Source organism: Triticum urartu, chromosome 1A (assembly GCF_056163025.1).
Source record: "Triticum urartu cultivar PI428250 chromosome 1A, HENAU_Tu73, whole genome shotgun sequence".
NCBI classification, from domain to species: domain Eukaryota; kingdom Viridiplantae; phylum Streptophyta; class Magnoliopsida; order Poales; family Poaceae; genus Triticum; species Triticum urartu.
In genome coordinates this window covers 10,225,623-10,242,209 of record NC_141873.1, presented here as the reverse complement: position 1 = coordinate 10,242,209, position 16,587 = coordinate 10,225,623, and the positions used below count along the sequence as shown (strand labels likewise).

Sequence of the window (16,587 nt, the reverse complement as noted above, 5' to 3'; positions counted from 1 at the left end):
TACGTATGTCTGGGTGGCCTGAAAGGACCTATGAGGAGGTACGTATAGAACTTCTTAGGTTGCATGCAAGGTGGAAGAAGGTAGTGGAGCCGGAGAGTGAAACTTTCAGAAGGACTACAGAAAAGCATCCATTTTTATGGACTGAGGAGAGCGAGGACGAAGATGATATCTTCATGCCGCCGCTTCCGGGTTCTGCATCGTCAAAGAGCAAGAGTTTTGCATCGTCCAAGGGCAAGAGTACTTCATCCTCGAAGGGCAAGAGTTCTGCATCATCCAAGGGTAAGAGTTCTGCATCCTCGAAGGGCAAGAGTTCTGCATCGACGGAGGATGACGATGATGACTTCATGTAGTTTTTATGATGTATGTTGTAAGTTTAGTTGTATGTACCGTTAATTTAGATGTAGTTCTATCTAGTTGTTTATACTGTCTTGTTGTACGAGCATTATGTTCTATCTAAATATGATGTTGTAGTTCAGATAACAGAGTACTAAAATAGAGTAGGCATATGTCTCATACATAAGTACATAGTCATTTGTCTCATACATAGAATAGACATAAGTCTCATACATAAGTAGATGGTCATGTCTCTACTGATAGATGGAAGCGTCAATGACGACGTCTGGCCTGGCGGGGAGGCGGATCTGGAAGCGGAGACCATCCCAACCTGTTAGGTGGCCTAATGTTACGAGGAGGAATTTCAGACTCTCCCTGGTCATGCTGTGTATCCTGTGTCGGGCCTGGTGGAGGAGTCGAATACATGTTCATCCACTGGGTGTGCTGCGACATCTGAGCATGTATGTTCTCCTCGGGATGTTGATCACTCCCCCACGTATCATGTGATGCTGACATAGACGCATGATATCCGTAGGCTCCTGCACGATGGAATGTTTAGTCATGAAGAATGAGGTCGCCTCAATTAATATTGAAAACAATAAAAATGAAGACACTTACCTGCTGGTTGTGACGGCTGCTCTGGCTCAAACACGAAGCACGATGAGGGACCGTGCTGCTGTGGTTGTGGAGAAAACACGAAGCTCGACGAGGGACCGTGTTGCTGTGGCTATGGAGAAAACACGAAGCTCGACGTGGGACCATATTGTTGTGGTTGCTGCCACATTGAACTGCCAGGTTGGTCAGGACGGGGTGGCCTGGTTGTCGGCTGATGTGCTAGACGTGGACGTGGTTGATGTCGGTGCATGGAGTGACACGGCTGCTGCTGCTGGTGCTGAACAACGTCGGTTCTCTGGGTGCACGTGATAGCCTCGTACACAGTCCGTATCTTGTTCTGAATTCGTTCCAAGAAGGGCTGTAGCACTGGACGGTGCTGAAGAAGAGGTCCAGACGACAGTGATCGTCCAAAGGTGGTCACGTCCTGGTAGAGTTCGTGTGTCAAGGTAGCCTGCAAATTTCCATGACGATTAATAATGTATGTCTCTTGCACGTCAAAGTATGTGACAACATTAATTAAAGAAAATATATCTTACCGCGTACTGCCTAGAGCCCGAAGTGTCATAGCTCGGGTACATATCCGACGGAGTAGGATCCGGTATCTCCTCTGGGTGGGAGTGCTCAACGATGCGTAATCGTGTTCCGGTCATGTAGCTCTGCAAATAGAGATTGAATTTATCGAGATCAAAATTGTGATTCTCGTGCCATAGATGTGTGTTTGCTGTCTCCCATTCTATAACATACGGCTCTAGTCTAACTAGCCAGTCAGCAGTTGTCCTGGTCATGCCCTTCCTTGTCGTCCTAAAATTGTGGTGTGTGTTCAACAATTACCTAAAGCTTCGAATGGAGTACTATGAAAGATAAGGCAACATTGAAAATTTAGTTAATACCTGTGGATGTGTGCTGGCACTGGGTTCTCTATAGGGGGAGGCAGCTCCAACTGCAGAAGACCAAATTGCCTCATAACCCACTGTTGTGCCATCTCCTCGACGAAGACATCGAAGATGATTTTTGATTTTGTCATCCAGTAATCTCGGTCCCTTGTGCATAGCACAGACAGACCACCAGGGTATCTCGCTTGTATGGCTGCTTCCGTGTAGGGCTGCCAGATGACCCCGGTGTACGCATCGAACTGCTCGTTCAATGTTGTGTATGCCTTCCTGGTCTGATCACTAGCAAAGCATCTCTGCAGAAAACAAAAGTTAGTAGCCGCTAGCATCGAACTATCTCTTGTGCAGAAAAAAGTTACGTTAAACTATAACACGGTGCATACCTCGCGACGTGTCCAACACAGACCGAAAGTAGGCATGTCGATACCGTCAGCATCAAACATGGCGTCTATAGGCTCACGAACACGTACATCTGGTCGCCCTATAGAAAACCTCTCCCACGACCATAGTTGTAGGAATAGAGGGCATCCAAGAAGGGCTGGCTTTCTCGATGTAAGCTGGCAACCGTTGCACATACCTCGGTATGTAGCCGCTAAGACCGCCGAACCCCAACTCCTCTGTCTGATCTGATCCACCGTCAGAGCGCTCGCTATCTCGAGTGCCATAGGGATGTAGAGCGCGTTAATAGTGGTGACATGGTTCTCTGTGAACATCACCTTGCCGAAAAGCCACATTAAGTAGGCCTCCAGGCTCCGAGTGATCTGTTCCGCAGTCAACGGCGCCCGGAAGTTTTGGATCTGCATTAAGCAAAGAGAAAGTTTTAGTTAATCGCAGTTATTTTCTGTAAAACCATATGCACGATAAATTGAAGATAAGAGGTTGGGGAAATTACCCGGAAATTGAGCAACCACTCATACTTAGGTCCGTGATGCTCCCATACTGGATCCGGAGCATTCGGAAAAACACCATGAAAACGTTGTGTAAGGGCTCGCTCCCAACCAGCCGGTGCGTCCAACGGTCCTATGGCATGACCTGCCAACGGTAGTCCGAGCAAAAGTGACACATCCTCCAGAGTAGGAGCCATCTCTCCCCATCGGAAGTGAAACGTGTGGGTCTCTGGCCTCCAACGGTCCACTAAGCAGCTCAACGAGAACCCGTCGATGGCGATGCATTTCTCACCCGGGATAGACTCAACCAGACGCGCGAAAGGTAAAAGGCCGGCCCATTTCAACCTTCATCAGAGAACATTTTAGTTAGTGTCTCCCATTAATATGCATGTCAGTGTGCAAATTAATAAAACACGTACCGCTGAAGCCATCCCGGGTGTATCATCCAGTTTTCTTTAGGAGTGCGAGTGACCAGAGGCTCAAGCTTGCGCCCATACCATATTGCACCACGATGACCCCTATCAATGTCCCCATTCAGCAACCACATTCCCGACATTCCTGCACATAAAAAAATTCAGAACATAGTGCCACACTTAATAAAAATTTAGAACATAGTGCCACACTTAATAAAAATTCAGAACATAGTGCCACAGTTAATACAAATTCAGAATATAGTGCCACACTTAATACAAATTCAGAACATAGTGTCACACTTAATACAAATTCAGAACATAGTGCCACACTTAATAAAAATTCAGAACATAGTGCCACACTTAATAAAAATTCAAAACATAGTGCCACACTTAATACAAATTTAGAACATAGTGCCACACTTAATACAAATTCAGAACATAGTGCCACACTTAATACAAATTCAGAACATAGTGCCACACTTAATACAAATTCAGAACATACTACTGCTAGCTTAGCTTCTTCCTCTCGCCCTTACTCCTCTACTGCCTCTTCCTCCTCTTCTTCCCCGGTTGCCTCGTCCACGCCCAGTGACGAAAGTGGGACACTTAGTGTCCCTATGGCCAAATTCATTGCACAGAATGCATTGCCTAGTCGGACCTCCTGCTTTAGATTCATCCATATCATTCCGGATGCGCCGACAATGCCGTCTGCCTCTACTTGTACGCATATGCTCTGGGTTTGGAATGTAATGCCTTTCAGCGGGGTTGACGCTGTTGAAATTACCCATTGATCGAAAACCCATCAGCTCACCCGTCCAGGTATTGAGGACAGACTCTTTCAGAAAAAATGGAGACACAAACGATATTGCGTCCATTCCAAGCTGCCCGCAAGCAGCAAGTACATGTGAGCAAGGTAGGTGAAGCAATTTCGGTTTGTTGCATGTGCACTCACACGTTGGCCAGGCTTCATTACCAATTTTCACCTCATGCGTCCTCAACTCATTTGCACATCTGAATTTGTTGTTGGCTAAGCGGACCTCAAACCTTCTTTCTTGATTAACGATGGCGACTACAGTGTGTGATCTAGCTTTTTGCATCTTGTTGTCCATGTACTTTGTGACTCTTTCACAGTACCGTGTATTCGGGTTGTTGAAGATATGTTGCTCTGCTTTTTGACGTCTATCTCTGAAATACTTGACGGTGCCATAGAAAATACCCTCAACGATGGCTGTAAGTGGCAATGCCCGGTTTCCTCTGAGGACAAAGTTGTATGTTTCTGCGAGGTTTGTTGTCCTGACACCGTATCGTGCTCCATGTGTGTCATGTAGCAAAGACCACCACTCTAGAGGCTCATGCTCTATCCACTGCTCGAAGGTTTTAATCGACCTCCCAAGCCTTCTCCTAGTACCAGGTGGGTCAAAGCCTGGCAGGTCACATAGCCCAACAGGCTCCTCCTCCACGGCCAATGTTCATGTTGCCAACTGTGCAGCTACTGCTTCAACATGTGCCCTCACCGCTGCATCTCTTGCTGCTTTCCTGTCCCTCACGTGTCTCTGCATGCACACATTAAGTCTGTCGCGTATCAAATTGTACTTCCATAGCTGGTTCTGCTTGCAGAGTTCTTTGAACAGATTCATCAGGTTCTTATTTCTAAACTGTGAGAAGAAATTAGCCCCCGGATGGCGCATGCATCAACGGCTCTGCAAGTCCTGCCATGGAACTTGTTCCTCAGGGCTTGGGTTTGTCAGTGTCCTTATCGCACTGAGTATACCTGCATGCCTGTCATGAAGGATGCACACATTGGGCTTCTCCTTCACAACTGATATTTTCAACTGCCTGAAGAACCATGTCCAACTTTCAATGTTCTCACTCTCCACAAAAGCAAATGCGAGTGGGACGACTTGATTTTGGACGTCTTGACCTATGGCTATCAGGATCTGACCCTTGTACTTGCCTGTGAGAAAAGTACCGTCAACACATATCACCGGTCGGCAATGCCAGAAAGCTTCGATGCATACACCGAAAGAGAAGAAGAGACGATGCAGCACCCTCACAGTTGGGAACTCTGGCATGAACATGTCTTGGATATCGATATAGGTGCCTGAATTCCGCTGCTGCAGTGTGTGGAGGAGCTGGACAACAGAGTCATATGCATCAAAATAAGAACCAAATCTCCTCTCAAGCGCCGCATGCTTAGCCCTCCAAACCTCGCCATAAGAAATTCTGTACTTGAACCTGGCGAAGACTTTTGTCTGGACTTCCTTCACTTCCATAGCTTTGCCCTACACTATCTCATCGTAAAACAACCGAGCAATAAGCGTGGATGAAAGGCTGGCATGATCCTGTGGGATACAGGGAATAAGACAAGTGTGATTAACTAAGTCACTTATCACCCAACTTGTGCCATACTTAGGGAGAAAGCCGTGCACCCTGGCGGGACAATATGCGTTCTTGCATACCATTGTCAGGAATTTCTGACTGGACACCTAAGCTGTGAAAACCCTTTGCATGGACATTGCCCAGTTAATTATTGCATCTTTCAGGGCTTGCTTGTTCGGATACCTAGCACCCGTCGCAATATTGTTCTGGTGATATTTCCAGGCTGAATCATGTCCATCATTCACGGTCATTGCATATGAGAAGTCATGATTCCACGATGCAGGATTCGGGACCTCCTCTGCATTTTCGTCTTCATCTGACTCGTCAGAATCATCGGCATGACCCCTTTCAACATCGGTGTCTTCTTCTTCCATCTGGTCCTGCATGTGCCCATCTACCTCGTCAGCGTCCACCTCGCCATTGTAATCACCATCGGCATTTCCTCCTTCTACCTGACTACTCTGCCCTGGTTCATAACCATAAGCATTTCCTCCTTCTACCTGACTGCTCTGTCCTTGTTCGTAACCATCATCTCCAGCGTTTGACATAGATAACTGCCTCCCCACACTGCTATGACCAGGATCGTAGCCACCCTCGCCTTCATGTGCAGTGACCTCCTTCACGACGGGAAGAACTAAAGCATCAGGATTGCATCCCCTTCGTTCACAACCTTGTAACCACCGCACCCATTCGGGCTCGCTCTATCGGCCTCAAATAAAAGTAAATTATTGAACTTGACCGTGTCCACAATGCATGAACACCGACGGTGTGTGTTTCAGTATCAAGACCTAAACTTGCCGCAATCCATTATTTCAACTGACTGACTGACCATGTTTGAGGTGCGCTCATTGGCACATCTATATGAGTAAATTCACTCAGATCTGCTCCCATCTCAGTTGTTTGGATAGTACCAGGACCATAGCAAAATCTGAAGTTCACTACATCAGACATCTCGGCTCACCTATTTTTTTTTCAACAACGAAACACAGGTATTAAGCAACAACTTAATATACCCCCACTAAGAAATATTAGACATGTCTATATATTAGCTAGCTATATATTACAGAATATTAACGGAGCAACTAATACAAGTATTAAGCAACAACTTAAAATGCTCACCAAGAACACCTAAATATTTACGTTTACTACCGGAGCAACTCCAATTACTGACAAACCTAAATATATTTACGTTTACTACCGGAGCAAATAACAATAATCGCACACCGGAACCAGGAAATAAAATGCTCACCACGACCACCTAAATATATTTACGTTATTACCGGAGCAAATAACAATAATTGCACACCGGTCCCGGGAAATAAAATGCTCACCACGACTACCTAAATATATTTACATTACTACCAGAGAAAATAAAAATAATTGCACGCAACTTTGAAAATAAAAATGTTTGTTGAAATATACCCTTGTAGCGTGCGTGCGAACGACGAACGACGGACTTCAATCACCGGAACTGGAGCCGGAAACTCCACCAAACTACCAGAGCTTCGCCTCCACCACACTGCCCCGGCTTCACCACCACCACCTCCACCTCCACCACCGCCACAACCTCCACCAATGCGCTGAAAAAATGCTCACCACGACCACCACAAGCTACCCCATCAGTAGATCGAGGTCTCTATTGGCTCCTCTAACTATGTAGAACCCATTCACGGTGCCAAATCCGCGAAAAAACGGGTCATTTTGGTGTATTAATTGGAGCTAGTTCGTGTAAGAGAGAGGAGGAAGGAAGAACAGAGAGAAGCTTGCGGTGGGAGAAAGGGAAAGAAGAAGGAGAGGAGAAAGAGACGTGTGCTGCGGGGTCGGCTCCCTGTCGGCCAGCAGCTGGCCGATCGGTCGGCAGCTGGCTGACTGGGTCGCCCGTGACCCAGCCCGCGCCGACAGCCAGCGCCCGACGTGGCCTGGCCAATATTCGGCCTCCGCGTGGCCAAGAAGCCACCTGTCGGCTCGCAGTTGGCTGATAAGAACCAGTCAGCCTGCTGCTAGCTAACTAGGACCAGTCGGCCAGCTGCTGGCCGACGGTGTATTATTTTTGAAAATAATATTTTCGGCGTAATATTTGTGCAAATTACTAAAAAAATGTATTATTTAAAAACAATTAACAGAGGCACAAGCCCAGCCTAGACGCCGGCGGGCGAGGCTTCCCATGCCCAGGTTTAAAGCATGTACAACGGAGCGCTCATATCCCCCCAAACGTATGGGCGGATAGCCTGGTCACTACTCAACCCATAAATTGCCACCCAACTGGACCCCACATAGTTAGCCCTATCGTCTGGGCAGATCATCGAACCTGTTCATGCTCGGCCAACCCGTCCCCACTAGGGCGCAAACATAGCTCAGTATTGGCCTCTTCTCTCCCCTTCTACACCACTCAGGTTCGCTCCCATCCGCATCGCTTCCTCTTCTCGGGCTACCATGGTTGGTTCTGGCAGCTATTTCAGTGGCGGATCCAGCAACGAGGCGGAGCCCATCGACAGGGATGCCTTGCCGGAGTGGGATTTTGATGATGAGGAGACCTCACCCTTTGCGTTGTGCTCCGCGGTTCATGGATGTACAAAGGTAGGAGCTCGAGCTCTGTGTTCTCCACCGTTTCCCGACAAGGCAATGCAATGGACCACGTCAGCCTGTCGCGATCTCTGCTGGTCCAGATCCGTCTCCCTCTATGACCCTCCCCTACCACTTTGGGCCCCGCTGCTCCCGGTCGGAGCAGGCTGCTTGTTCCCGCACTACCGAGCTTGCAAGGAGGACGCACAAATCAGAGGCGCGAGCCGGACATGCTAGGCAGCATGTCCGAGAGACTGCGGGTTCCTCCCGCAGCAGCTGCGAATTCTGTAGGTCCATGCTGGTTGACCCGGAGGAGGATCTCCTCCGTGATGTCATCCTCCGGCCAGCGACCTCGGCGGAGATGGATGCCCGCCACTGAAAAAGTGCAAAGTCTCTTCGGCTCGACATCGAAGATTCCAGGAACCTCGCGAAGGACGGGGTGGCCACCAGTGCGAAAGCCGCCCGACTCACCAATGACGGGGTGGCCACCAGTGCGAAAGCCGCCTCGACTTGGCAGAACCGGGCCGACGCGCCGGCGCCGAGCAGCTTGGTCTGCGAGTATCCTATGATTCTGAGGACGTGGCAGCCGCCGGCGGCCAGCGTGGTGCCGTGGTGGAGACGGAGACGGCGTATTTCGGCATGACGTCTGTTGAAGTATTCACTCATGGTGTACATCTTTTTTTAGCACAGTGCAGACGCAAGGGCTAATATATACGCGCATACACTCACCTCTATGAACGCACACACGCCCACCCTATCTCTATGAGCACCTCCGAGAGACTGACCCGGCATATCATCTTGAGATTGTACGAAGTCATCGTAGACGCCTCATAGTCGACGGGAACGTCTCCTCCCACTGAACACACATCGTCGGATATCCTGAAATAAATCCAGGATAAACACGAGCACCCGGATTTAAACCCTGCCCAACTAACCATCCAACCACAGGTTGGTTTGCCTTGTACATCTATCTTGTATGATCGACCTGCTTGTTGTTGTAAGTTAGCCAAATACTAGGTATCAAATAGAGATCAAGCTCCTAACTAATAGATCGTAACACTCCTGTAAACAACAGTCAATTTTATGGGGCACACAATTGATATGGGACGGTTGGGATTCACCCTCAACCTCCAGCCCACATATGGTTCGTTGTCTTCCCAAAAATCAACACACGGTCCACCCCACGGTACCCTCGGCAGACCCATTTGCCTCCACCACCCATGATCATCCCTCTAAAGCTCACCGGCAACCAAAATTTTCCAACATCCCCGCACCCCCCGCACCTGTCAACCTGCTTCCCCGCCTTCGCCTTGGGCGCCACAACACGCTATCACTCGCAAAATTGTCCCCATCTCCGGTGAGGTCTTGCCGCAGCCTCGCCGTGGTCGACGCTCGTTGCTTTCGCTCCTCGTGTCGCCCCACCTTTAGTCTTGCTGTGAATTCGAGTGACGCTCGAAAATTTTGAGGCACCAAAGATTTAGCAACATGGTTCCCTAAACAAAATAGGCCAGGCTCTAGCTTTAGGGGCTGTTCCAATGAACTAGCCCCTAAGGAAAAGCCAATCCATGAATGTTTTTCTAAGTGTGGTACAGAAGAGGCAGAGCAGAAGGAAATATGATCTACTCCCTTCGTTCCTAAATATAAGTCTGTTTAGAGATTTCAATATAAACTACATACGGATGTATATAGACATATTTTGAGTGTAGATTGACTCATTTTCCTCTGTATGTAGTCTCTATTGCAATCTCTAAAAAGACTTATATTTAGAAATGAAGGGAGTGCCATGCATGGATTTGTTGTAGCTATTAGTGCTTCAAGGTGGTATATATCTGTAGGTCTTAATTAGTCATATGCTAATTAAGATGTCAACCTTCGATGGACGCAATTCCTTGTGAACATCACTACTTGTTAGATAACATGCAGCTAGCATTGAAAGACTCCCTCAAACTAATGATTCCTCGGTATTAGAAAACTTGCTAGCAACAGTTTGGTTGTTGTCACGGAGATTGCTCACTAGGTATTCCTAAATTGCATGCTTGATTCCATACATTGGTTTACTTTGCAGGCCTATTATATAGTAGTACTAGTGTTCCACTTCTTCTAACCAGAAGGTGTGGAACCTTCTGTGATTTGTCACGATCGTGAATGATTGGTGAATGGAGTTGATATTAATAGAAGAAGCTACTACCACTTGACATTAATTTGTGAATGATATCAAACTACTTGTTGTAGAAGAAATTGTTAACACGTGTAAGAGATGGTTATTAACTTGCTGGCATCAGCGAAGTACTCCACTTATACACTGCCCTATCCCTATATATCAATGAACAAAATGCAGCATAACTATTCCTAAATTCATCAATACGAAAACAGTGGCCCAATTTCTTAGGAAAATAGGTCAGAGCTCTATGCTGCTAGCATTTCAGATGAACCAGCTCCAAAGCCAAAGCCAAATCCAATCCATGATGGCGGAGTGGAAGGAAGAAGGATATATCATGTATGGTCTTATGCTAGCTATAAATTCTTAAAGGTGGTATATATCTTTAGGTATTAATTAGTAATATGCTAATTAAGATCTTATTCTTGGATCGACACAATTCCTCATGAATGTTACTAATTACATGCAACTCGCATTGAGAAACTCATTCAAAGTAATGATTCTTGATCATTACAAAAGGAGCTAGCAATATATCGGTGGCTGCCATGGAGAGTGCCATAAAGTATCCCTAAATTGCATACTCAATTAGTTCCATATATATTGGTTTACTTTGCAGTCCTACAATACTTAATTTTCTTATTTCGTGCCAAGGGTGTGAAACTTTGTACATGTAATTGACATGGTGATGCATGATGAGCGAAAAAATAGCGTTGCTAATAGCATGCTATAATGTCATGAGCAATGCCTCTCTAAAATCCCAGTGTACAATGTCTTGCTAATAGCATGCTATAACACGCTAATGACATATTTTAAGGGCCACACTATTTTGTCATAGCACACTATTTTTTTCATTTTGCATGATACCTGAAGTTTCAGCCTAGAAGAAGATAAGTTGTATGCGAGCTCTACGCCGTTAGATCAACCGCTGAGAGAGAGAGGCAAACCTAGGGGTGGAATTCGAGCCGAGTCGAGCCAGCTCGACTCGACTCGCTAAAGCTCGTTTCTTTAATGAGCTAGCTCGACTCGACTCGTTACTATAGCGAGCTCAATTTCAAGATTGGCTCGACTCGTATAACTCGCGAGCTGGCTCGTTTGTTAAGCTCGTTAAAGATATGAACATTAGACCTTACGAATACGATAAAAAGATTAACCGAGAATGAGGGAGCTGAACTACGTATTTTGTAACTGTGTTCTTGAGATAAGGATTTATCCCCATTTTATAAGGACTGTATGACCCAGAAAATATCAGGTGATACTACCCTTTATATGCTACCATGATATATCACTTTTCAAAAATCACATTTAGATGTTTCAAAAAAATTCTGAAAAACTTTGTGGATCTTCACAAGACATGTGTCTACGACCCATAAAAAATCAGACCCATATTTGAAATACCTATTGAGAAACAAAAATGACAAATCTAGAATGAATAGTGTAAAAGAAGACAAAACATGAACAGTGTCAGGAATGACACTATTCACATACAGTTTTGTCTTTTTTGTTTCTCAATGTATATTTTGAATTTTGATCTGAATTTTTAGGGGTTATAAACGTATGTCTTGTGAACATCCATAATTGTTTTCAATTTTTTTTGAAACATCTAATGTGACTTTTTAATTTTTTTAGCATGGGAGCATGTAATAGGTGGTATCACCTGATATGCCCCCAGCATGAGCACGTCAGACACATGATAGAAAGAAGCACAAAGCATATATAGATGACTTGCACACATACATGCATATTTACTGATGGTTGAAACAAAGCGGAACGATAAAACAAAGAGGAACAATAGAGCGAAGGAACATTTGCCATATGCACATAGCAATAGCATTTGTTCACTTAATTACATGGCTTAGCAACAACGAGGTACCAACACACGCAGGCAGCTTACAGCCACTATAGGCTTTAGCAGAAATGGGCACAGGCGCTGTAGCATGTGCCACCACACGTAAGGAAGGACGCGTACTTGCATGACTGGCATGCAGGAGGTTTGGCGGTGCAGATGCCGCTGCACGCAGTGTCAGAGTAGTTGACGCAAACGTCAACACAGTCAGCGAGACAATCTTTGCATTCCGTGGCTGCCACAGGCTGGCCCATGTTCAGCACAAGCACGACGCAAACGGCCACGGCAAGGGCAGCGGCCACCTTCAGAGATGAAGCCATTGATGAATTGGGTGGGTGTTTGTAGTGGAGGATTGAGGAAGAAGAGATGCGATGGATGGAGATGAGCTATAGCTAGCTGCTTAAGTGGTGCATTCCCATATGATGGAGCAGGATGCTATTTATAGGCAGCCAACGTGAGGATTACCCTGTACTAGCTAGCTAGTACTCTATCTCCACCTCCCGAAAAAAAAAGAACTAGCTAATTTACTGATCTGTATCACTTAGATACTTTTTGAGTGTGATCCGTATTGTTTAATTTAATTGTTGTTGACTTCAATATAGTATATACCTTGTGCACCAATGATTGAATGCTTGCACTTTGACATGAGAAGGATTATATACATGAAAGTGACCAACACGTTTGCACGGATTGTGTATTGTTAGCCTTTGCCATTTGCTAACCCTCGTACTACATGATTTCAATTTAATATTGCTAAACAATGCATCATCTGTATCTACCGTTGTACCTGTATTACCAAACATGCTAGAACTACGTAATGCATCTTATGTATCCTACGTAACTTCATTCTGAAATCTGAACTAATCAAACCCCCCTGAATTTCAAGATGGGCCGCCTCCACTAATGACCAATTAGAAATTGACAAATCATTACGTGACCCCCTCCCCACGTAAGCCCCCCTAGGTGTAGCAAAGCTTGTGTTGTACCATAGTCCTTAGAGGTTAGGATCTAAGATCGCTCGTGCACATGTGCACGCCTTTCCGTATGTTCCAGCTAGTCAGGGCACTCTCTTTATTCATTCTCTGATGTGTTGTACATCAACACTTGTAACCCTTGACACAAGCATTTACTCGCTATTGAGCAACTCCCATACCAATTCCAGCGCCACCTCCCTTTGGGTGCAAACCTTGCATACCACTTCTAGTTTCTCTGTCGGCGCCATGGTGCCCATTATCACTACTGCTTCAACTCTCTCTTCTTACCCATCCAATTAATTTTCAAACATCAGGCCCCCATTGCCGTGCATAATACCAACATCCACTCTTACACCCCTTCCAAACCCGACCCATCCACCAACAACTATCATAAATTTCAAATTTCTTGTTGTTCGTCCTCTCCACCTTCATTGTGGCGTTGTACTCAACCACATTAACAGGACGTTTGAACTTGACGTCGACAATCCCGAGTTGCGACCTACCGACATCAGGATCTTCGGGTGGATCTACACCACGATCGGCGGTAGTCTTCTGGACCGTGCGATGTCCTCAGACGGCACTGTCTTGTCAGCATGGACTCGCCTCCACCAATACTTCCTCAACAACAATGCCACCCATGCCATTCATCTTAACCGGAAGTACCACATGCTCATGCAGGGCACCATGTGGGTCACTGAGCATGCATGATAGTCCAAGTTCCTTGCTGACTCCCTTGCTGAAGTTGATGAAGCCATGACTGATCCGAATCTCTTCCTCCAGTTCCCTCCATGACATCGTCAGGATTATGGGTGCTCATGTATCACCTTGTTTAATCGAAGATTTCTCAAAATCAACTCCTGTCGGTAGCCCGGGTTCGACCATAAAGCATTCTGATTCGATTGAGCACCCTTACTCACTAGTAAAAAGGGCTATACACACTTCGTATAACCATATGAATATCATACTGTGTATTTCCAGAGTAAGTTCTCCCAAAAACTTAGTTGTCAAAATATCCTATAATCTACATCTACATACTTAATAAATATGACACGACAGGTGTTCTTACTCCATGCATAGGATCAATTTAGGCATTCTTAAATAATATGTACGAATTGAATGTTCTTTTTTATAAAAAACATTTAAAGTTCAGCTTTTTGTACAACTGACTATTTCTTGGCACTAGTTGCCGACGAATTCCTCATACAAAACCAGGTGACTATAGCAATATATATTTTGAAAGCAAAAATAAATATTTAATAATACCAAAATATACTTTCAAAATATATAATTATCAATAAAAGTACAGCCCCGGAAAAGAGTGGACAACAACGCTGTTTTGCATGATGGCAACTATCCTTAGCAATGTAATAAAGATTCATGTGGAAAACTGAAATATTCAAGCATTTTATAAAGTTATATTAACTAACACTCCCTGCTAGCTAGTTGCATGAGCGAAAATAAAAAATAAAAGAAAATAAAAACCAGCTCGGTAGATTAATTCATGGGCAGCAAATCATAGCTAAAATGCATAAATGCTTTAAAACAAGGTGAACTACTGATGATCACGATACAAATAACTAGCAGCACAATTGGCTTTGTAAATAAATGCTACTAGAAGGGTTGTGCGCGCTTTGCTGCGCCGTTTGTGTTTTTTTTAAATAATTACGTTGTTTCAAAATGTAAGGTGTATTTTTTTTGAAAAGTCAAACTTATTAAGCTTGGTCAAATTTGTAAAGAAATATATCAAAATCCGTAATATCAAATCGGTATTTTCAGATTCATCACAAAATGAATTTCCATATTTTTTTGTTTAATATTATGGATGTCGATATTTTTGCTCTGAACTTGATCAAAGTTAAAGAAATCCGTCTTTCTAAAAAACTGATACCCCCTATATTTTATAGCTGATGGAATATTCAGTGTGACGGGTGGGGGAGATGATAGAGTGTGTTTTATTTTTATTTATAATGCTGTGATTTGGTCAGCCTTTTGTGGTGTGATTCCGTGTTATTGGCTAACCAACTTAAATTTATCTGTGGAAATTCCTGTGTCGATGATTGCATGCATTATATTGATGCTACAATATCACATGGCGACGCTTCTTTTCTCTAGGTGGTGGGAGGGTGCGGGGGATTGATACGTTTTTATAGGCCGGTTGCTGTTGATTGATTTGAATAATCGTTGGCCTAGTCAAAACCGTAAACCAAATCAAAATTGAAAAGCTCAATTGAATGAAAGAGCTTCAAATTTTTGGAACATGGTGAATAAAAGGAATTGAATGAGAGAGCTTGAGAAATTATTGACGCAGTCCAAATCGGATGACCCAATTCTAAATTGATTAACTCAATTAGTTGTGAGGCCTTAAAAATTAGAAAGCATAGTGTATAGTATAGAAGAATAGAATCGTGGAGCTTTGAGAAATTGTTGGCTCGGTTAAAATCGGATGACCCAATTTTAATTGGATACATCAATTGAATGTAGGCTCATTAAAACTAGAGTGCTTAGTGTTGTAGAGGATGCCTAGTCTTGAGTTCTTATCATTAGTTTGATATTGCTAACCAAGTACTTAAAACGGCCTAGTTCCATCAAGGGATTGTGTACACTCCACATATACACTGATCCATTCCTATATATCAATGAAAAAAATACAGAATAATTACTACTTAATAAATCCGTACGTACGCGACAGCGTTGTCCCGGTTTCTAGGATAAAATAGGCAAGGCTCTAGCTCTTAATGCTAATTAAGATGTTATCCTTTGCTGGACATAATTTCTTACCAACGTCACATAATACTATTAGACAACAATGCAACTAGTACCGAGCTTATTGAAAGCAACAACTCCTTTGCATTAGAAAACTAGTAGCAATATTTGGATTGCTGTCACGGAGATTGCCCACTAAGTATTGTTTAATTGCTTCTTAACCACATCAACAATATGTTTTCCAGAATGTTGGAAGTCTTTTAATATAAAGACGGAGCTTTTCCGCAAAAAAGAAAGATAACTCGGTTGCTTTAAAACATGGTGAACTGGTGATGAGCACGCATCAATATAACTGGATTGGAGTAGTTTGACTAGCGGCACGGTTGACTACGAAAATAGATAGTAGTTCGCTAGGCCTTGTCTTGTGATCTTATCATTGGTTAGAGATTGCTGACCAAGTATTTAAAATGGCTTAGTCATGGAATAAATAAATAAATATATTAAAATGGTTGGGCCTGCCAGAACCGGATTAGAATGCCGAGGCCAGGGTCTGACCCCACCTCCCTTGGGCACAAAATAGTTATATTTGCATTTAAAAATAATAAATGAATTATTTTGTGATTAATTGATGCATTATCATACATAGTTATCATATAAAATCCCCAAAAAAAGTTCGCATGGGATTTTGGGAGATTTTCTGCTGAGAGGCACAAGCCCATCCTAGCTTCTATACCATGCGACCTTATTTTCTGCTGAGAGGCACAAGCCAAGCCCAGCCCAGCCAGCTCCTTCTTTCTGTCGCCGCCGCTAGCCGTACCCTACAGCACACC

General features: G+C 44.4%; 1 protein-coding gene and 1 pseudogene across 1 annotated transcript; both read right to left on the bottom strand.

Moving 5' to 3' along the window:
* Positions 1–1,389: 1,389 nt before the first annotated feature.
* LOC147988280 (serine/threonine-protein phosphatase 7 long form homolog) lies at positions 1,390–3,281 on the bottom strand. The gene is made up of 6 exons (XM_087530882.1): positions 3,145–3,281; positions 2,731–3,070; positions 2,222–2,635; positions 1,839–2,134; positions 1,575–1,749; positions 1,390–1,434 (listed from the first exon to the last, which is right to left on the bottom strand). Exons 1-6 carry the CDS (start codon positions 3,279–3,281, stop codon positions 1,390–1,392), a joined length of 1,407 nt encoding a protein of 468 aa, XP_087387008.1.
* Positions 3,282–5,624: 2,343 nt separating this feature from the next.
* On the bottom strand, positions 5,625–6,468 carry LOC147988279 (uncharacterized; annotated as a pseudogene).
* Positions 6,469–16,587: the final 10,119 nt, after the last annotated feature.

Coding starts and splice junctions, on each gene's coding strand:
- LOC147988280 (XM_087530882.1), bottom strand. CDS start 3,281: ATGTCGGGAATGTGGTTGCTGAATGGGGACATTGATAGGGGTCATCGT. Junction 2,135..2,221: donor TGTGTTGGACACGTCGCGAG/GTATGCACCGTG, acceptor TGTTTTCTGCAG/AGATGCTTTGCTAGTGATCA. Junction 1,750..1,838: donor GTGCCAGCACACATCCACAG/GTATTAACTAAA, acceptor CCACAATTTTAG/GACGACAAGGAAGGGCATGA.